This window comes from Anser brachyrhynchus (genome assembly GCF_964034855.1).
Source record: "Anser brachyrhynchus genome assembly, chromosome: 19".
Taxonomy (NCBI): domain Eukaryota; kingdom Metazoa; phylum Chordata; class Aves; order Anseriformes; family Anatidae; genus Anser; species Anser brachyrhynchus.
The window spans coordinates 4,065,585-4,087,400 of NC_137712.1; the positions used below are offsets into that span (position 1 = coordinate 4,065,585).

The following is a 21,816-nucleotide window of genomic DNA, read 5'->3' on the forward strand; positions in this document are numbered from 1 at the left end:
ATGCCTGCAGATTAAAAGCTGGGGTCTGGCTGCCTGCAGAAAAGCTGCGCTGCCGGGACAGTGGGCACAGGGGGGTATGTGGGGGACAGGGATGCTCCTGCTGCGGGGAGGCTGCTGGGATGCCCTGGGGCAGAGCAGGGCTCCGTTCCCCTGGTGCACATCACGCTGTGCCACCTGCCACGGGAGCAAACCTCGGCCCATTGCATGGCACGGATGTAGCCAGGGTCCTCAGGGGCTCCCCGCTCCAAGCAGGGTGAGCCCAAGCCCTGTGCCATGCGGGGCAGCCTCAGGCACGTCTCCAGCACCGACCAGGGAGCTCAGACTGTCTGGCCCCTTTCCCAGGAGCTCGGACAGCTTCCCTGACCTTGGGCAGGGCATTTAATTCTTCCACTTTCATTCCCCGTCCAAAAAAGCTAAGATAATACTTCCTCCTTCCTGTCCGTTTAGAAAGTAAGCTCTTTTTGCTCTCCCTGGCGATGCGCGGGGCCAGATGTGCGATGCAGCTGTGCCAGTAGGGGCAGGGCGCTGCCTGCCACGAGCCCTCCTGGCTGCAAGAGAAACCCACCCACAGCCCCCAGGGACCCATGGATTATGGTCCCATGGGTGCTGCTGTGACCCAGCGTGCTCAGGACTTCATCAACCCCAAAGAAATGCAGGAAAATTCCTGATGGTGGGGTGGGCAGAAGATTTAGGGTTGGAGCCAGGGAGGAGAGCTGCCTTCCTGTGCCTGGGTTGTGCCCCCCCCAGGCTCCTTCCCATCCCTGAGTTTTACGAGCTCCCTGCAATTATCACCATTTCCCTCTGCACTGCCAGGATCACACTGCTGTTTCAAACAGCAAAGCAAAAGAAAAGGTTACAAGACGGTGGTGCAATGCCTGGAAAACCCCAGCAAACCCTTCCCACGTGGGCTCTGACCAGGGTGGGCACAGAGGAGGGAGCATGGGGTGGATGAGGACCCCCCAGGTCCCCTGGGTGGGGATCCCAGGGCAGGACAGGCAGTCAGAGGCAGGGCAGGTCTGCGGGGAGTTTTTACTCAAGCTGGATGAATTTTTCCATTGCTTAATGATGGGGAAGGCAGGGTGGGAGGGGACGCTTCCCTACCACGCAGCACTTTGGCACAGGGGATCTGTGCCAAGGAGGCTATAAGCATCCCCCATTGCTCCTGCCCTGCTCGGGTCTCCTCCAAAACCAGCAGCCGTGCAGCCACACAGCACAGCCAGGCCTGACTTGGACACGGGGATGCTGTTGTTTTTACTTCTCCTGACAAAATCTGATGAAACTGAAGTTTCTGCATTGGACGTTTTCCTCCAAACAGCCTTGGTTTTACTGAGACACGCAGAGTCCGTGTCTGCGGTGACGGTGAGCGGAGAACTCCTAGCTGAGCACCAACACCTTGAGTTTCAGTAGCCAAAAGATCAGGAAATAATTTCCCTTTTTTTTTTTTTTCCCTCAGCCAAAACTCCAGAGAACCTCCTCTGCTCTCACCTGGGATGAGCAAATGCCCCCCAAAACCCCACCCCACCCCTTAAAGAGGGGCTCCAGCAGCACCCCTTTCCCCCAGCACTTCTCAGCAGGGCTGGCTCTGGGCAACCTCTTCTGGCACTGCCTTGCCCCTCTCCACGTGCTCACCTGACTTCTTGCTGTGGGAGCGTTTTTTTCTTTATTCCCAAGCCTATCTGATGACAGCTTCACCCCCCTTTAGCTGAAAGCCCAGCTCTCCTGCAGCCTCCTGCTTTTTTTCCCCAGTGGAAAGTCTGTTAAATCTGACAGCAACGTCTTGATCCTTTCAAGTGGCTCTGTCCCAGGGCCGGGCTCCAGGCTCCACAGCCCAAACTCCCGAGCGTGGCCCAGCACCAAGCGGGCACAGCGAGCTGGAAGTTGCCTGCGAACAGGAATCCTCATGGTTGCTGAAAACAAGCAATATTTGTGTTGGACCTATCTGAACAGACCACAGAGGGCTTTATCTAGGGGAAAAAAAATATCGTAATTCCCTCTGGGGGTGGGGAGGAAATTGGGGTGGGAAGTGGGGCGAAGTTGGACCCGTGGTTGTCTGCAGGGCTGGGAAAAGGCAGGGGGATGCTCCCTGTGCACCCCAGGACAGGTTTTGGTGCACGAAGCTGCTTGAATCAAGGGTTTCTGCATTGCCTGAGGGGCAGGGGGAGTGCAAATCCCTCAGCAGCCTTCGGAGCCATTTTATCCCCAGCTGAAGCCTCCCTCCGTGCAGAGGAGCCTGCAGAAACCCTGGCAGGGCAGGCACAGGAGGGGCCCTTTGGACCAACAGCTCTTGCTTACCCCACTCACCGATTTTGGGCTTAAAAAAAAAAAAAAAAGCCCAAGTCCCTTCTCAGTGCAAAGCCCAGCCCAGGATGGTTTGGGAGCCGCCGAGTCCCAGCTCCAGCCATGGGGCTGAGGCAGCAGCAGGCTCCTGGAGGCATTTCCCCCTCTCCAAAGGGATCAGCAAGGCACAAGCAAGCCTAGGAAAGCAATAAAGAAAAAGTCCATCTGGTTGTCGCCCTTCTTCTGATTCATAATGTTAAATAAAATGCCAGAAACTGATCCTTTTTTTTTTTCTCCTCAAACAGCCAGTAGGTCCTTCATATTTTCCCACTTACATCATCCAACATGGTTTGAATCTACAGTGACTGGTAAAGCCTCAAAGGCATAATTGCAGTTGTCTTAGGAAAGTGAAATCATATGGTGTTCCCAAGATCCCCTCCCCCTTGCTTTTTTCCTTTTCTTTTCTTTTCCTTCATTTTTTCCCCCCCTTTTAATGTTTCTCACTCAGCTTCCAGATGTTTCCTGAGGAAAAAAGAAAAAGAAGCAAGAAGCAACGCGGGGCGGGGAGGAGAGGAGGGTGCTGTAGTGGAAAAGGCCACGTGGCAGCGAGAGCTCCCCGGCCAGAGGAGGGGAGCAGCAAAAGCTGCAGCCCTGCTCAGAGCAGCCCCGGGGGCTGCAGGGGCTGAGCCCCCGCTGCTGCGGGACCACCCCATCCCACCCCAACCCTTCCCATCCTATCCCATCCTCTCCCTCCCCCATGGGGACGCTGCAAGCCCCGCAACGGTCCTGAGCTAAGCAAGGCAGCGCTGAGCGTCATCGTGTGTGCTGGGCACAGCCCTGTTTGAGGAAATCCCACAGCCACTTAGGACCTCTTGCAACCTTACAGCTCGGACCAGCGCCCTTACCTGCTGCTGCCCCGTATCAGAGCACTGACTCCCTACAGCCTTCACCAGCCCCTTGCGATCTGAGCACCTTCTGGATGTGCCGAGCCACCTTTTCCATGGGGTGCGTGTGAAAACCATGGGGTTTTCCATGTGATGGAGGGTATAACAATTTCTGGTGGTGCCTGAGCTCCAAGCGGCCCGTTAGAGACCTAGCCCTGCTCACTGACGCTCAGGGAGCCCTTCTGTCCCTGCAAACAGCCCCCCCACAAGCAGAAACGCTCACCCCACAATTCAGGCCGGCGCAGCCCAGGCATGGTTTCAATTAGGGCCGTAATTTACTGCGTTGGCTTGGAGGAGGGTAAGGCAGAGTGACGGGGAGGTGCCTCAAACCCTGCCTTCTGTGCCGAGCTCCCTTTCCCCAAGGAAAGGGAAGAAGGGGTCACACCCAGCTCAAAACGCCTCTCGTCCCCCCGCACGACCCCTGCTGCTCTGGGATCAGCCTGCCGGGCAAACGGCAGAGAGCTGGGAAAAGCCGTGGTGGTGCCAGAAATTTAAGGGATGAACACCACCAGTGGGGCAGGCTCTGCTCCCCCCCCCCGACCCCCAGCCTCTCCCTGCCCTATGCTGGGGGGGAAGGCACGCTGCCCGCAGCAGGGGGAGGGCAGAGCAGGCAGCAGCGCCTGGGGCAGCCACACCAGCCTCGTCTCCCCCCCAGCCAGGGAGAAATCCTGCAGTGCGGTGTTCTCCTGAGGCTTCGTAGCCACCCTAAAAAAGCGGGGTGGCTGCAGGAACACCCTGCCCCCGGGCTGGCAGCGATGGGCGCAGGGGAGCTCGCGGGGAGCTGCAGCCGCAGGGGACCCCACGGCGACACCACTCGAGCGGGGGGGCCAGGCCAGGAATAAGCCAGACACGGCCCAAGTAAAATGAGTCGGGCACTTCTGAGGGAGCCCTCCGCACTAATTGCATGGGAGGGGTGGGGAGGGATGCAGCCAGCCAAGGATTATTGAGAGGCTGGGTCCAAACTCCTCTCTGAACCGACACAAAGACCTCAAAATTAAGGCTCGTCCAATGTCTTCAGAGCATCAAACTCCTAACAATGAGGGGGTGGTTTCCAGCCGCCTGCAGGGAGCGCAAATACAGCTCACCCAAAGCCATTCCCCATGTCCTGCCCTTGCTGGAGAGGAGGCAGGAGCTGAAGCTGCAGCCCCCCATGGCTTTTTTTTTTTGGTTTAGATTTGTTTGAGCTGTTTTAGAAATGACAGCGAGTGCAATGCACCCGTCTCCTGCTCACAACAGGCAATAGGCTGAAGGATTTCTCAGTTGTGTAAGATTCTACCCAGGACAGGCACAAAAGGGGCTAAATCCAATTTGCAGGGGAGCACATCTCATTTGCACGGCACCGAGGCTCGTGTTTCCTCCCGCAGGCGGTGCTCGAAGGCCCTGCTCTACCCTCGGCACAATTTTACTATCCCCAGCGGAGCAGAAATCTGTCTCCACCCAGGGCAAGAATGAGACCCGGCTGGAGAACCAAAAGGAGGAAGGGAAGTCTGCCATCTGAAAGACTTGCTTGAGTTTCTAGATAGTCTGTGCTGCTGCTTCTCAGCAAGGCCAGCCAGATACGAACGTCGCAGGCCACTGCCCGGCTCGGCACCAAGGCCTGCCTGCATCACCTCCCTCATCCGGCAGAGCTGCTGCTGTTCTGCACCGGAGGGCTCAGCGTGCAGCCACTGACCTTGGCCATTTCTGCCCACACGCCGTGCGAATCCCCGAGCAGCTCAGACCGTTGAAAAATACAAGAACAGGGGGCAGAGAGAGAAGGAAAGAACGAACACGCCTGGTACTGAGGTCTAGCAGCAGCACAGTCACAGAGGCAGCACCAGCAGAGCATTCAGCCTTGCACAACCCTCCGCGTAACACATTGATTAGGTTTTAGCAGCAGCTCCCCCCCCAGACCCCCACCACTCTCTTCCCACCCCACTCAGGACATTTTTGGGCAGCCCCACGTGGGTTTTTTTTCCCCCAGGGCGGTGACCGGGGAGGGCAGAGCAGGGGACAGGGATTTTTTTTTTTGGGGGGGGACACCCAAGTGATGGGTGCAGGAGGGATGGGGGGGGTCCAGGACCCGTTGCCAGGGCGTTGCCAAGGCGTTGCCATGGCGACGGGGGGGCAGCCCGCGGGAGGGCGCGGCGGGGATGCTCGGGGATGCGCGGGGCGAGGGCGGCACCTGGCGGGCGCAGCGCGGCGCGGCCACCGGCACGGCACGCCACGGCCCCGGGAGGGTCCCCGCACCCCGGGGGGGGGAAAACGGAGCCCCCAGAGCCCTCCTCTCACCCGTGGGAACACGCTGAGGCCGCCCCCGGTAATCCCGTGCGGGAGGATCGCAGGTTAAAGCCCCCGCTCCGGCTTCCACCGCGCAGAGCAGCGGGCGATGGCTGAGGGAGCCCGGCTTCGACCCTGCAACCCTTGAGGGTTTCCAAGGTCCCAGCTTTAAAAGCTTGGCTCCTTAGCAGCGTGTTCACAAGCCCCAGGCTTCCTCCACCCCTCCCTAAAAGCGCTTTGAGGCAGGTGCAGGCTCTAACTCGTCCGGGAGCGAGGCGGATCGATGGCAGCTGGGTGCCGTCAGGGCGCTGCTGCCTCCCCAAAAAACCCGCCCATAACCCTCCTCGCCCCGCTTCCTAACCGGGGTTCCTCTTATTCCTCTTCAAATCATGCAAATCCCACGAACGCACCGTGCCCAGGGAGGTTCCCTTTCCTTCTGACACCAAGTTAATGCTCTGGATTTTCCTTTCAGGTTGATTTTTTTTTTTTCCCATGGGAAAAAAAGAGAAGCGGTGTTTATTCAGCACTGTCAGGAGGGGAAATATCCCCTCCCCGCCCCCCCCTTTCTGGAAATAAAGGAGCTAGATCCAGAGCTCCGTGGGAGAGGGGTTAAAATGTGCGGCAACGGGTACAAAACCATTTGAGCAGAGAGCATTCGTGTAGGTCGGGGCTGGTGTAGGTGAAACAAATAACTGTGAATTTTTTTTTGGGGGGGGGAGATATCTGGATGTGTGCGTAATGGGGGGTGGATGGCAAACCAGAACCTCGGGGCCCTCCAGCAGAAACCTGTTACCCATCGGCTGCAACCGGCACAGGCTGGCTGTAAATTTTGATAAGAAGAAAGCGACAAATCGCGAAACCTATGATTAAAAAACAGGCGAGAGCCAGATCGGCTGATTAGGAGGCCGACCGCACGCTGTGCTTCTGCACATCGGCTGTTTAGGCTGGGAAAAATGGGGGCTTATGTTTCTGAAAAGAAACCGGGGCGAAAAAGCTGGGTCCCCGACCTGGAGAAGCATTCTTGGGGAGAAGTGGGAACTGGGAAGGTGGGGAGGAAGCGGGCACGGGATGCTCAGGGACCTCGGCCCCTCGGCTGAGACGGGTGAACGCAGCACTGGGGGGAGCAAGAGAGTCACTGTCAGATATCAGACTTGGTTAAAGGCTTGGATCTGGCCGAGAAATAAACCCCAGTATCCCGAGCCCCGCTGGGCTGCCATTTACCCCGTCTTGCCCATGGCAAGGGCATCCGGCTCTGCCGTACCCTGGTTTTCTGCTCTGTGCTCGGAACCAGCACCACCCCACGTACCCCAAGCACCTTGGGCTGTTTTCTGCTCTCGTGAGGGGTCAAAGGGCTCCTCTCTTTTGCTCTGGTTTCCCCTCAGCCCCTTCGTCCCTGCTTTCTGCCCAGCCCATCCACCAAGCCTCCAAATTTCAGCTTTCTGCCCAAGCGGTCCTGCCTGTCCCCAGCACCCCCGTGCCCTGCGAGCGATGGAGAGCTGCTCCTCTGTGCCCACCGAGCTCCCCGCGGTGACTGAGGACCTGTTTTTACAGGCCAGATCCCCCAAACCAGCGCTTCTTACAGAGAGGCTCAGGCAGAGGCTGCAGAATGAGTCGTCAGCTTTTGGTTTAGCTCCTCGAGGACCCAGATTTTGACTTTTAAAACAATTTATAAAACTCTATAAATAAATCACATTCTGTGCACTTGAGTCAACATTAGCCTGAAAACCACCCTCCTTACAGCTCCTGTCAGGCAAATAAGACAGGCTTGATAACTGGAGAGAGTGATTTATAAAGGCACCATATGGGAGCTTGTCTCAGAATTATAATTGATTAGTGAGCAGCAGAAATATCGCCTCGGTACGGAGCAGGACTACCTGGCCCTACAGTGACTCGGGTGTTAAACCCATCCCAAGCCCCGTGAAATCCCACCCACAGCCCCCAGCAGCAGCCAGCTCCTCCAGGGGCTTCTCACCCCTGCCGCTCGGGAGCAGCGGTGCTGGTGATTCGAGGCCAGGATTCATCCGAGGATAGCAGAGGTGGGTGTGTAAATGCAGCAGTCCATCTGCCAAGCCTCTTTTATTTTCCTAGTGCTCCAGGAAGAACTTCTGGCCTGGGATCTGTCTAGACACCGCAGGCAGGTAGCAGGCGGTGGTTGTTCTCATGGTAATACTGCTGGGTGCTGACAGACGGTCCCAGACAAGCAGGGAGGGGAGGAAAGCACGGTGGCTTCTGCCTGTATTTGGGATCCGGGGCTCAGGGAAAGCAACTGAGAGCCCACAGCACATCAAGCGCTTAATCCCTGTCGGATTCATCCCCCTCTGTGTTGCAGCTTCCACGGCTTGCCCGAGGCTGGTCTGGTGCTCAGCGTAAAGCCGAGCATCTCTTGGTGTATTCTGCGCCTAAAAAGTGCTCCATTACAGACCTGAGCAGCAGAAAGAGACAAATGCAAGGCTCCATTTAAAGCACACGACCAAAATTCATATTTCCAGCAGTAGGCAGCATCCAGCGCACATTAGACAAGAGTTGTTGAGTTAATTAGAAATGTATATTTGATACCCAGCCTGAGCAGGGCCCCGCACGCTGCTAAGGTTTAATAATTGATTTGTAATTTATTTGCCCATTAATTCTTCCTCTTTCAGAGCGAAGCCAAGAGCTCGCGCGCACTCGTCCATCATCCTGGCCAGCGGCGCTGCAGCCCCTGCTCCCACGGAGCTGTCGGGGGTGACAGACTGGAGCCTCGTGCAGGCTGTAATTAGTTACTTACTTCAGGAGCTTTTTATAGGAGCCTGTGTGCCTCTTGAGAAAGATTAACAAAGGGTTTATTTCCTGCGGGCTCGGGCCGCGTGTCAGCAAAGCCCAGGCTGCAGGAATTATTGATTCCCTTTCCATAAGGTTTGCATTTTCAAGGTAAGTGATTTGGCTGTTACAGGTATCACGTCCCAGGGCCCCATTCATCACGGCGCAGAAACGGAGCTGACTGAAGCACTGGGAGCAGGCTCGGGTTTAAACAGAGGCTGCAACACTTTCTCTTGCCGTGACCACGTATTGCCACAGGGAAAAAAAAAGAAAAAGAAAAGAAAGAAAAAAAAAAAAGGGTTTCCTGTTCCCAGCTAATCAGAGAGAAAACCTAATTATGATCCCAGGTGACTCCAAGATCCCTGGTCCACTGCTGTCACAGAATCAGGGGGGTTACAGGATTATTCCTCTATTCTCATTCCTTTTATTTGCTGTATGGTTTCTGAACCTCCAGAGTCATGGGTTTCCAGCCTTTTCCTACGAGGCAGAGCAGAAGCCCCCGTTGCCTCGCCGAGTTTCCCGGATGTGCTGGAAAACAGCTACAGGCCCCGTGGCCCTGCAGCCACCCAGACATCCGGGAGCACCAGGACAAACAAGCGAAATAGCAGCAGGATGGGAGAGAACCTGAATAACAACCGCTGGCAAGCAGCAGAAGCGGTTTTGAATAGTCATGATGGACATTTCGCGGAGATAGAGATCGCGTTTTTTAATAAAGAAACATGCAGATCAGCCGCTCGCTCTCGCACACAGACGTCTGCCTCTGCCCACCGCCGCAGGACAGAGGCGCCGGTCTCCGCTCCCATCTCGGCAGCCCTCAGCCTCCTTCCACCGGCCCGAAAGCCTCTGGCTCTCTAAAAAGGCTCTCTGAAGACAGAAGGCAAGAGGAAGAGAAAAGGCAGCAAATGTGGGAACGTGCACACAGTCTCCAAAGGGGGAGAAATGGGGTGGGGATGGCCGAGCACCTCCCCGCGTGGGCACGCAAGTGGCGTGGCGAAGCCCCCCGGAGGGTCGGGAGGCCCGGAGATGATTTTTGGCAGGAGCGAGGCCGTGGAACAAGCCAATCTTCGTGTGTGAAATCTCACATAGAGCCGCTGCTATAAATAAGGGTGGTGGATTGATTGCCATAAATCATAACCCCGCTGACATCGCGGAGCTCTCGCAGGCAGCGGGGATGTTCGTGCGGCTGGTTGCTCTCCCTTGGCAGAGGCAGGAGGGAGATTAGTCACTCGTTGTGCTTCCTGAAACCACCTCCTCCCTCCCCACAAGAAAACGTCTTGGAGAGAAGGAAGGATTTGATGATTCTTGTGAAAAAGGCTACGACAGGTCTTAATCGTTGAGTTCCCCAGATCGGTAGGATCAAGCCCTCGTACTCCTGGGGGAAGTGTTGCCATCAGCAGAGTTACTGCTTATTTTGAGCAGGAGAAAATGAGAATCAAAATCATCTTCCTTTGAGGTTAAAAAATCTCATTTTCACTGAGCTTACCGGGATGGCAGGGTGACTGTAAGGCCGCCCTGTCCTCTGGATGGGGTCGAGCAGGACGCGTCTGCTCCCCTGGGCTGGCAGCAAGGTCCGGGCAGCGCGGCGCAGCGGGGGCAGTGCGAGGAGCTGTGTGCTGTGCCAGGGGCAGAGCCTGGGGGATGTCCCTCCTAAACAGCCACAGAAAGCCCCGCCGGGGCTCTCCCTAGAGGCACAGCGTGGTTTAGTGGCCACAACCCAGGGCTGCACAAAAGCACCCGGTTCCTTCGCTTGCTCTTGTTTGATCTGCCTGTAACTGCCGCGACTTCAGCAGCACCCTTCCCAATTTACGTGCCCATAAAAGAAATGAGAATCCAGCCCAGGACCAGGTCCCCCCAGCACAGCACCAGTGGCCAAAACCCAACAGCCCCACCAAGGCCCACAGCCAGCCAGGGGACTGCTCCCCTCCCGCAAACCCCTTAAAGCCTTTTCTGCAGACGTATTTTTTTGTAAAGTTCAAGACGTTCTGGGCATAAATCCTTCTCCTCCCTTCCATGCTGCTGGAAGTTAGCTACTGGCTGTATATTTTTAGATTTTAAAAATGTCACCCTCAACTGCTCTGAGCGCACGTAAGTACTGTAAGAAACAAACCATATAGACTTCCTGTCAATAACGCCAGCCTCAGATGGACTCCCTGCAGCCCTGGCAAAGTAAATTATAGCCTTTCCCCCCCCCAAATGATGGCTGGCTGCTTATTATTGGCTTTCATCTTTATTGCCTCTTAAGGTAAAATGGTCGGAGTGACAACAGCAAATAGCTAGCCACAAATTGTCTCTCCTGCCAGCCTTCCTCCTGCTTGTCAGCAGGCTGAGATGCTTGGAGAGAGCATCACCCCGCAAGGATGCTCAAACGGGCTGCAGGCACCCAACTGAGACATCCAGGGGACTGAGGCACCCAGGGGACCTTCCCAAACCCCACCCAAACCCCCCGGACACTCTCTTTGCTCCCTTTGCCTCTCACAGTCCCTGCAGGGACCAAGCACCCAATTTTCCCTTGTGTGAGAGCATCCCATATTAGACACTAGTGAATCCACAGCTGGCAGGATGGTGCAAATGGGTTTAAATTAGGGGGTGTTTCACGAGGCTCGTTCCTTGTTCAAGGCAGTGGTCCCCATGATGGAAATGGGAAGATTTACCAGCACATGAGGCCCAGGGCTTCCCAGGCAGGGGTTAATCGGAGGGGGGTCTCCGGGGACCCACCTCCACCCTCCCGATAGCAGGAAATCGTTCACAGCGCGCTCCTTGCCATGAGGAGGGAAACATTTTTTTGGAGCAGGAACAGACAGGCCAGAGCAAGCTTTTCTCCTCCAACTGGAGCCTGACGGGAGGATCCGGTTTCAAAGGATTAGGTAATGTCTTCGCATCGCCCAGGAACCCACGTCCTGGTGTGTCTGCTCGGGCGGCGAGCCGGGAAGGGAGGCAGCTGCTGGTGGCCGGGGACACACCGGGGCAGCCCCCCCAGCTCGGTCCTGCTCGGGGGAGCTGCTTTCCTCTGACCACGGCGTGCGGTGTAACCCCAGGGGTGTTGGAGGCCACCTGCCCTGCAGCTCCACAAAGCCCTCGGTCCCTCCCGGAGGCGCAGCATCCTTGGGGACCTTCCGCCTGCTCCTTTCTCACCCCAACCCGGGCAAGCAGAAAGCAGCCACTGGAGCGGTGAGGAAGGGGCAGGGAGCCCCAGGAACGGGTGCTGGTGTGCCAAATTCGCAAAGGCAGAGCAGGAGGCTGAGAAGAGAGGCTGGGGCTGGCTGGGAGCAGCCTTCCCGCTCCTTCCCTGCTGGCCAGCCTTGAGCGAGGCCACTCATCCTCCTTCCTCCATCTCCGTCCTGCCTCCCCGGCTCAGCTGTAAGCTCCTGCAAGGTAGCCCCTGCCGGGGAGAAGCATGCGGCTGCCCTTATTGCAGGGCAGGATGCTTTTATGCCATAAATTAAAAGATCCAGACAAAATGAACACCAAGGGCTGTGTCCTCAGGAATCACAATGACTCAAACACGAGCTTTTTGTAAGAAAATAAATTAAATGACTTGGCTGTTTTACTCATTGGGCTGTTCTACCTTTCACGGTATCCTAACAAACACTTGTGTCTTCATTTAATTTTCTTCAGCCTCGTACCCACCACAAAAGCAGAAAGCCCGTCTGATAACTTTAATGAATTTCCATTTGACCCTCCCCCCCTGGGTTTTGGGTTGAGTGTTGAGTGAATGAGCTTTAAAAGCATCTTTTCATTTAGTCTTCCACAGCAGAAAATCGCCGAGCCAAGAATCATACCTCACTTTGTCAGTAGAAAAACAAGATGTGGGCTTAGCGGAATGGAGTTGCGTTGGAGCACGGTATGGAAAATCTTGCATATAAAGCCAAACAAGGTTTCACTGCCAGTGTTGTAAGGGAGAGAGATGCGAAATTTTTGTGGCTAGTATTTCTCGCCTGTGCCTTGGGATCTCGAGCGCTTTGGAAATGAAAGACGCTCATTTTAGGCAATGCTCCCCTCCGAGCCTGTTATTAACCCTTTGTCATACTGCAAGGAAAAAAAAAAAAAAAAAAGGCGTTTGTATTCTGATGGAAGAATGAGGTCTAAATCCTCAAGACGCAGAGTTTTGTGCTGTGGCCTGTTGCTCTGCACACCTTGCTGCAGCAGGGGCTGTCAGAGGCAGGATGAGGTGGCTGCAGGGGTTCCCGAGGGGAGCTGCCGGGCTCCGGGGTCGGGGGGAGAGCCTCGGGGGGAGAGCAAACCCGAGGCTGCCCGGGGGGCTGCGGGGGCCGGGGAGCTGCTGTCGGGCGGGGGCAGCAGCCCTTTGTTCTTGGGCTGCTTGGTTTGGCATGGCACGGCTCAGCACGACATGGCACGGCGTGGTTTGGCGTGGCACTGCTTGGCATGGCATGGCACAGCTCGGTTCGGCATGGCATGGCACGGCACAGCACAGCTCAGAATGGCATGGCACGGCTCGGCACACCCCGAAGTCCCACCAGGGAAATGCCCAGAGCCCGGTTCCCACGTGCCAGGCCCGCAGTGGGGAGCACTGGGCTGGGGAGCGCAGGGGGACCCGTGGAAATGTCACTGCTGCAGAAGGCCAAGGTGCCCTTTGCGGCAACAGCGCGGGGGGAAAGCTGCCCCCTGGGACCCCGACCCCGGCCTCGGGGCCAGCTGGGGTGAAAAGGCTGCTTGAGAGAGGTCAGGAGCAGAAAACTAACCTGCTTTTCTTTGGCAATTATGAAGTGACAAATTACCAGTGAAAGAGCTCATCTGTCTGTATTTATTTGTAGAGCCCCTCCTCGCTGCAAAGCCGAGGCATGGAGAGGACGGGGATCACAGCCGTTCTCTTAAGGATTTCAAAACAGTCTGCCGACACCTCACTCCATCTCTGTCAGCACTGGGGACGCGCAGAAATTAAGTGGCCAGCCTGGTGCCACCAAGCAGGATGCGGCTCCAAGAGTGTCTCCGCACCCCCCGGCACAGCATCGTCCATGCTGGACCCCCTTATGCACCCAGAGCACCAGGATGGTGTTTTGCAGGGGAAGCTGAAGCCCCCTCCCGATCCTACACCTCTAAGAGTTCAGGGTTTAGGGAAATCTGGCATTAGGAGGTTTCTGATAAAAGAGCACTCTGGACCTCTTTTTATCTTCCTCCAAGCTCCTCGCGAGGTGAGGGCCAATCCTGCACGCAGCCAGCCCTGCCACGCTGCAAAAGCCCCAAGCCATTGCATGTGTGAACCATTTCATTCCCTTACAACCACCTTCTCTTATCAAGGAATCAGGCACTTTGATCCCAGCTGGAGCTGGAGAAACAGCAATGAGTTCATGGTGCCACCCTCCTCCTCCTCCTGCTCCCTTTTCCCCCAGAGCAGGAGCTGGAGCCTGGGAAAGCGCCCAGCTTCCCGAGGGGGTGGCAGCAAACATGGCAAGGAAAGAAAAAGAACGGTGGGCAGCTTGGCTTGGCCTTGCCTTTTGTTATTAGCTGCTTTAAATATAGAAGTAAGCCCAATGTTCAAAGCAAAGCCGTGGGTGTTGAGCCCACGGGTGGTGGGGACCCAGCCAACCCGTGGTGCGAGGGCGAGCGTTGGCCACGGAGCCCAGTTTGCTCCACCCTGGGAGAAGGGGAAAAGAAAAAAAAAAAAACTCAGGAAGGGAGGTAAATATTTGCTCTCCAAACACAAACTGCTGCCTGGAGGTTAACAAGACAAATAACCAGCCTCTGGAACAGGAGCCATCCCATGCGCGAGTGCAGCCGGCCAGGCGAGCCGCTGCTGGGTGGCCAGGGCCTGTGGGTGCTCCCCGGTCCCCAGAGTCTCCAAAAATGAGCAGAGGGGCGGCACTCGGAGCTGGGGTGGCATCGGGCTGTGTCCCCACACCAGGGAGCAGCAGGCACCTGTGAGCCACCACCATCCTTTTTGCCCCCCCTCCCCTGCCCTCTGCCAGCCACGTCCCCGGCTTCCCAAATGAAAAAATATCGCGGCAAAGTGAGGAGCGCACGGATCGTCACTAACCAAATTGAAACACCCATTTTCCGTCTCTATTTCACCGGCTCTGCAGCCGTCGGGGAGGATTTATCTCCGCTGTAAACCCAAGAGCAAGTTCAATCTTGTTTGTACCTGGCAACGGATCCAGGTTAAGCCAAGGCCACCGCTCGCTGCTCCCCGTCACGAGCACGGTGCTGGGGGCTGGCGGCACCTCCCCGCACGGCAATGCTCCCACTCCAGAGGCACCAACTTGACACCGAGAGGCAAAGGGGCTGGAAAACGGCACGCTGTCCCCACGTGCGTGCCCGAGGGCAGCTTGTCACTGTGCTCTTGTCACCGTGGCGAGGTGCCCATGACCCCAGAAGCGCGCTGCTCCGTGCTGTGCCCTGTGTCCCGGTTTTTGGGATGCGTCCCAGGGTCGGAGCTCCCCCCCCGCCCATGTCCCCAGTTAGAGCCACGGTGGCTCTGGCCCAGCACAGCCCACGGTGTGTGGTGTGCCAAGGGGGGTCCTCGTATGTGAGACGGCCCGCGTCACCCCATCGTCACCAACCCACCAGAAAGCCCAGGGTCAGCCCCGTGCACCCAGCTGGCACAGTCCCTCTTGGGGTGCTGGCTCCCACAATGGCACTCATCACACAGCTGCTGTAAGTGGCACCGTCCCACTGTCACTAGTGGGTACAGCTGGAATTGTCAGAGGAATCAGAAATTCTTTCAAGAGAAATTCCTCGGGGCAAGAACAATCTGCTTCGCTCGGCCTTGGGCTTTCCCCCGTGGTTCTGCCGTTGCTCTCACCCCAACCCCAAACCTTTCCGTGATCCTGCGGCTCCAGGAAAACGAAGCCTCAATGGCTCCCAGACCGATAAATGGGTTTTGGGGGGTTACGGAGCACACTCAAACCACCGCTACTTATTTTTGTACCTACATTGTCCGTACGTACGTGAGGCTGTCGTGGAGCTGGAGGTGCATCGTGAAGTCCATGGGGCTGTTTTTACTTGCTCACTAAAGCAGGGAGGAAAGAGGCAGGACGAAGTCAAGCACCGAATGCAGAAACCCCACCGCCCTCGGCTGAAATCCTGCCTGCTGGGCCAGGCTTCGAAGGAACCAAGCTGAGAGGAGGGGAAGAGCAGGAGGGAACCCGGGACGGGGACCCCTGGGTGACCGGGACCCCCCTTGGTGCGGACAGGCCCCCACAGCCTAAGGACCAGCTCAGGAAATACCCATAAAGAACAAAAGAGGACTTGGACTGGGTTATATTTTAAAATGCTCATATATTTTCTTATTTTTTTCTCTCTTTTTTCTTTTTCTTTTTTTCTTTTTCTTTTTCTTTTTTTTTTTCACAATTCTAATACAATTGTTCATCAAAATACTGGCGTTTCCAGCAGCAACTCTTTTTTTTTTCTTTTTTCCTTTTTTTTTTAAGTGAATAATAATATACGGTAGTGATTTCACAGTAAAACAGACCTGCGGGAACGCCGGATATACGTGACAAAAGACACCCCCAGACCAGCCCGCCCTTCCCTCCCCCCCCCCCCCCCGAAAAAGATTTTGGAAGTGGGGGAAAAAAATAAAAAGTTCATTCAAAAAAATTATTTCAAAAGAGATTTCATATAAAGCCTTTAAAACACAGTCAAAAGTTTCTCCCTCTTCTCCAGATCCCTGTCCCTGCGGATGAACATTTACAGAGAGAAAGAGAGAGAGAGAAAGAGAGAAAAATAGAGACAGCGTTTATAACAATCTCTGTAGAAGAAACAAAACAATCCAGAAAAAAAAATATCCAAGAATATGCAAGGGATAAAATTACATTTGTACAAAAATAGATTTTTAACTTTATTGATGCTTTAGATATTTTTTCCTTATCTTTTCTCTTTTTTTTTTTTTGTCATTCTAAATTTTAAATGTATTTTATTTTTTTTAGCTATGCAACCCATAGCCAAGGCATCCATCACTAAGTATTGGGAATTGCTAAAGCTATTTTTTTTTACTCAAAACCACCTGCTGCTCAAAAGAAAAAAAAAAAAAAAAAGAACAAAAACAAAAAAGGCATCTTAAAATAGATGCATTTCCTTTGTCTCGAGTCATAAGGATCCAGATTTGGCGTACGCCAATTCGGAAAGGGGTTCAGATACAATGTACTCGCTTACACGAAGCAAAAAAAAAAAAACATACGAGAGGAAAAAAAAAAAAAAACAGGAAAAAAGAACTGACTTAAAACAACAAAAAAAAAAGTCTGTAATTGCTACGGTTATAATATATGTATATGTGAGTGAGGATATTTATACAGTGTATATATCTACAGTACATACATGTATACACACGCACATATGTATCAACTTAAAACAGATCATGCACGCTAGTCACTGATGGGGACATCATCAGCTCTTGAGCCACGGTCGTGCGGGGGGGGGGGAGCTGAAACGTGCCCATTGCTCAGGTGGGACCCGCGGCGGCGCTCAGCCCCGCGGCACGCGGCTCGGCTGGGGAAGGCGGCGGGGAACGGCCCGGGTGGCTGAAAAGCTGATGGTTGTGCTATCTTTAGAAAATTAAAGATTGTCCCACCAACAGAAGGAGATTAAAAAATAAAAATTAAAAAACAGATCACCCTAATCAAACCAGATTTTTGCGAGGGTACTACGATCTGGTTAAATGAAAGTCCTACCTCTCTAGTGAATAATGTGCCTTTTTTTTTTTTTTCTTTTACCCATGTATCACCTCTTCAAACAAGCATGTAATATATTTATAGCTATTATGATGAGGAAGAAAAAAAAAAAATAAAAAGCCAAAAAAAGTGAAAAAGAATACAAATGAAAGACTCAAACTCATGCAAAAGCGCGTTGCTTTAAGGCTGCTGTGGCAGATGTCAGTGGACGCACAGAAGCTTTTCCTTCTGCTGGGGACAGCTGCGCCGGTGACCCTGGGCGGGTGGGCAGGGGGGGGTCGTGCTCGGGGGGCTGAGCACCCGTGTTCGTGTTCAGGACCCGCTGGGAACCCCGAAAGCTGCTGGTGTGGACCGGAGGAGCTCTACCGAAAGCAGCAGCCATGCGGATTTACAGCAACGCGGGAGCTCCCTCGACACCTGCCGAAAGCACGAGGTCCGGGACGGTGCTCAGCCCTTCCCCAAAACCCTCCTCCGTGGGGAGGGGGGGGGGTCACAAACCACACCAACGCAACGCCCCAGCAGGGAAACTGAGGCACGGAGACGTGCGCCCTGACTGAGAGCCCCTTGCTGGCAGAGCCTTCCCCTTCGCACCACGCTTTTTGCTGAGGACACCCCGGTGCCGACGGCGTTTTAATTATACCGAGTTAAACGCTACCCAGGATGGGGCGGGGTGGGGTGGGGGCGCCTGCTCGCGGATCCCCTTCCAAAAACTCACCGAGCAAAAAAAAAAAAAAAGAAAAAAAGTGGTTCTACCCAACGGAGACAAACAACAGCTCGGGTTTATTACAGTGCAAGGTCGAGCTCCAGCCCAGCCCCCTGGGTGCGCGCCCCCGCCTGCTGCCAGCCCCCGGCCACCGCGCGCGGGCGTGCGCGAGCGCGGCGCTGGCAAGGAGCAGCCTGCTCGTGTTTACTGGCACCCTTGCTAGATTTCGTTTCTCTTGCCTAGTTTTCTTGGCAAATTCTTCCAGGGTGAAGCTGTTTAATAATATTTTCGGCGGCACGCAGGCTGCTGGAGAAGCAGAGCCAAAACGCTTCTCCTCCCCGCCTCTGTGGATTCGCCACTTCGGGCCAGCCTAAGGGAAAGTTATGACCTGAAATCCTGAGTATTTATTCAGCGAGGAGATGGCCTTATTAACCGCAGGGGATGGAGCCACCAGGCGGGACGAGACAGGCGGGTGACAACTGTGTCCGCTCCAAAGCAGAGGCGGGGGCTGCCCGGCACCGCTCCGTCCCCCGTCAGGCACAAAGCGGCTGTTGGAGGGGGCAGCTACAGCCCCCAGGGAGAAACGGAGACCGCCCTCTCTTTGGGACCTAATGCTCTGCTGCTTCGGGGCACAGCAAACATGAAAGCGGTGGGGAAGCCCTGGGCCTGGAGCCCTGGGCCTGAGGCCAACCGCAGGCACCTCGTCCTTGGCTCTCAGCGCCCTGGGATGTGCTCAGGACCGTCCTGTCCTGCTGCAGGGGGGGAAAAACCCTCCCCAGGAGCCTTCCCGGCTCAATCGGCTCTGTTTTTTTAGCCCATGCGCTCAGGCAGGCTCCGGGGACACCTGATTAAAGCGAAAGGCGAGGGGATGGGGACCGGCGCTCCGGGCTGACCTCCTGTCCCTGCCGGGCATCCCCCTCCAGCCAGGACCTCCCAGCCCCACGTCCCTGCCCAAACGGGAAGATCTGGGGAGGGGGAGCCCCGTTCCCGCTTCGCCACTAATTAACGTCCACAATTACCAAACGCTCCCACTAATTGTTGCCCTGCAGTGTTTTGCACCAAGGCTGCTGAATCGACAAGCCCTTGGACGAGCCCGAACCCCCCACGCGGGCGCAGTCAGGGCGGTGGGCGCTTTGGCGAGCCCACCCCAGCAGCCAGAAACACAAAACCAACCTGGAGCAGGGCAGGACCAAAACACCAAACGGGGAGCACTGCCGAGGCACCAGCCCCTGGTGCTCCAGCACGACAGCCCTTAAATTGAGCAGGGGTCCCGCGGGATGGTGCCTGGCGAGCGGGGCCGTGCCGGGATGCTGGGCGCAGTGGGAAGGGCAGGGGTTCTCAGCAGGACCCCTGCGAGGGCGATGCCGTGTCCCAAACAGCCTTAAAGCAAGCACTCCGGACCTGTGCTCGTGTCTGTGGGCAGCTCCGGCCTGAGAGCAGCAGCGCCTGGTGCCCTGGGGTGGGCAGAGAGGGAGAGGACGTCCCCGTGCCACCGGGTATTTGGAGGGGGGATTTAGCTCAACCCCGAATCCTCTGCTTTTAAGTGAAAGGAGAAGGCTCTGCGCAGCCACGGGTGACTCACTCACGGGGCACGGTAAGGGCCGCCTCTCCCTCCGCGAAGTAACTACCGAGACTACTAATAACAGTTAGAAACCAAAAATAGAATTCTTTTTTTTTTTTTCTCTTCTCTTTTTCAAAAAAAAAAAAACCTCCATCCTCTGAAAATAGCCAGCTGCAATCCGGCGAGCCGAACCACTCCCTCGGCTCGTCCAAACCCCCGCTGCCCAAAGGGCCGGCACCGTCCCCAGCTCCCGTGGCAGCGCCACCCGGCACGGGGCGCCGGGGCAAAGCTCTCCGTCCCCCACTTCTCTACATCTACCGCAGGGCAACAGCGGATCAGGTCTTTAGACGCAGCAGTGACAGCAAACGGACAAGGGTCAACGTGGCGAGGCGGCGAGGACTTCGGGGGGGTCGCCCCGGGGAGCGCGCGGAGAAGCTCGGACGGTGCCTCCAGCATCGGGGAGGGCAGGGAGGGAAGGGGCTGGGGTGGAGGAGGAGAAAGCAGAGGACGGAGCCCCGCGAGGCCCCGGCCGGGCGAGGGACTGACCCAGCAGCAGTTCTCTAAGTCATTTGATGGGGCGCTTCCAGCATTTCCATCAAGAAGGTGTCGATCGGCGTGTCGCCTATTAGCTTGAAGAAGAAGAGGTGCTCCAGGCATTTCAGGCCGATGGACCGCAGGGCAGGGAGCCGGAGCAGGAGCTTGGCGAACCTGGGGGCAGGAGACACGGCACGGTTAGACATCCAGCTGGCAGCGCCAACGTGCAGAGCTTCTGTGGCTGCTCCTGCTCGGAGCTGGACACAACTTCTACTACCGAAGCCATGGGGCTACACCCAGAGCTGTGCAGAGAAATCATTACGGGAAATCATTAATTACGTCCCCAGCCCTGAAGATCAGGAGCTCACGGTGGATATTCACAACAAACATCTGCTGGGAGCTACACAGAGAGAGAAAACACGGCACGAAGGGCCACCCTGGGCTGGGCGCACGGCCGGCTCCGTGCGTCTGTGCCATGCACGGGCTTCACCGCCCAGCCAGCACCCCGAGGTGCTTGTGGGGTCCCTACAAGGGTCCCTACAAGGACCCAAGGAGCGGTGCAGGCAGCTTACGGCACCTCTCTGCTTGCAGCCAGGGGATGGAGGAGGTGCAGAGAGGGCAGCAGAGGCGGTCAGCTTCTGCTGCACCGTGCCCCTTCGCTGCGGGCACTGGCACCTCCCAGGCAGCTCCACGCAGCCCTGGGGGGGGGCTTCTTGCACGGCCAAAAATCAGCTGAGCCCCAGGCTGAAGGCGCTGCGTGAGTTAAGGCGATGGAAGCAGACGGATGGGAGCTCTGGAAGCAGAAGCCGGAGACAGGGCTGCAAACCAGACCGGACACGGGGTGCCAGCCCCCGGCTCCCCTTCTCCCCGCCCGGCGCGCGGGGCTCCGCCGAGCCCCAGCCGAACAAAAGCCCTTTCTCCCCAGCCTGCCCGGCGGAGACGCTTTTCAGGTCGCACCCACCACGCTCGCAAAGAGCGCTGACAGCAAGGAGGGGAGAGCCAGGGGGGCTGGGGAGAGCCGACCGCGCTGCACGAGCCGGCTCCCGGCGCCCACCGAGCCCCCGCGCCCGCCCTGCAGCCCCCGCAGGGACACCCAAGGGTGCCCCCATCCTGCCCACCCGTACCCCACGGTGGGCACGCAGCCAGCTGGGGGGCACACGTCCCAGCGTGCAGAAAGGGAGAGAGGCCCTTTAATCGCTGGCGGCGCCTTTTTTTTTTTTTTTTTCTTGGTTTTACTGCTGCACAATTAGGGCTTCGACACAAGCAAAGGCCAGAACCGAGCCAGCCCAGGGAGAAGGGGACGTCAGACAACACAGAGAGAGAGACATGCACAAACACACCGATATTATACATGCATGCACACTTCTCTTTCTCTTTTTCTCTTTTTTTTTTTTTTTTTTTTTTTTTTTTTTTGCTGAGCTGGCGAGAACAGCGGGACCGGAGCCAGGAAAAACAAATCAGTCCTACCATCCCATTCAGGAAGTTTCACTTTAAACCAAACCAGATGATGGCTGCGGCCCTCCGATACGTTTAACCGTGAGATAACCAGCCCGCAGCACGACGACAACGTGCCAGGGGAGAAATCGGCCCCGCTCCCCCGCGGCTGCTCCGTGTCACGTACACGCCGTGCCCCGCTGGCGAAGGAGCAGGGGGGTGGCGTGGAGGCAGCACGGCTCGGTTTTTCCTAGGAATGCCTCCCCCCCGTCCTGCTGCCGCCGAGAAGTTCCCTTTGGGTGTCTGCAGGGTGCCCGGCGGCCCTCGAGGGTTGGGTTTGAGGCCGAAGCTGTGCGCCGCGGGCACCCGTGGAGGCTCGGCGCTGGCCGCGGCGGGGAGCAGGGGAGGATGTGCAGCGCCTGCGACGCTGCTCCGTGCGTTTGCTCAACCACAGGAAGAACTTGTTTCCAGCCCCAGATGGTGATCGCATTGTGCCATGAGACCAGGAAGATGGAGAGAGCTCCTGAGAGCCTTTCCCTTAGCTGTTGTGCAACCCTGGCCTCCCAGCCCCCCGGTTAACCCTCCCCAGCCGCTGGGGCTTATTGCAGCCCGGCCCTGCGCTGGGAAGGAGAGGCAGCAAGGCCAGCAACGCTCAGTGCAGCTCCCACGTGCAGCCCTCAAGGATTA

At 56.3% G+C, this 21,816-nt stretch overlaps 1 protein-coding gene and 1 long non-coding RNA gene across 3 annotated transcripts in view; one reads left to right on the forward strand and one right to left on the reverse strand.

The window, feature by feature from the left end:
* The first annotated feature begins 2,822 nt into the window (after positions 1 to 2,822).
* On the forward strand, positions 2,823 to 16,441 carry LOC308180319. The gene is made up of 2 exons (XR_013940886.1): positions 2,823 to 12,117; positions 13,049 to 16,441. It is a non-coding gene; the product is annotated as an uncharacterized lncRNA (long non-coding RNA).
* The window catches only part of RXRA (retinoid X receptor alpha), a 107,629-nt gene continuing 101,302 nt past the window's right edge, over positions 15,490 to 21,816 (reverse strand). For both annotated transcript variants that reach the window (XM_080561674.1, XM_080561673.1), the window contains exon 10: positions 15,490 to 19,869. In XM_080561674.1, coding sequence (XP_080417800.1) covers positions 19,722 to 19,869 — 148 coding nt within the window. In that variant the 3' untranslated portion in view covers positions 15,490 to 19,721. The remainder of the gene's footprint in view (positions 19,870 to 21,816) is intronic.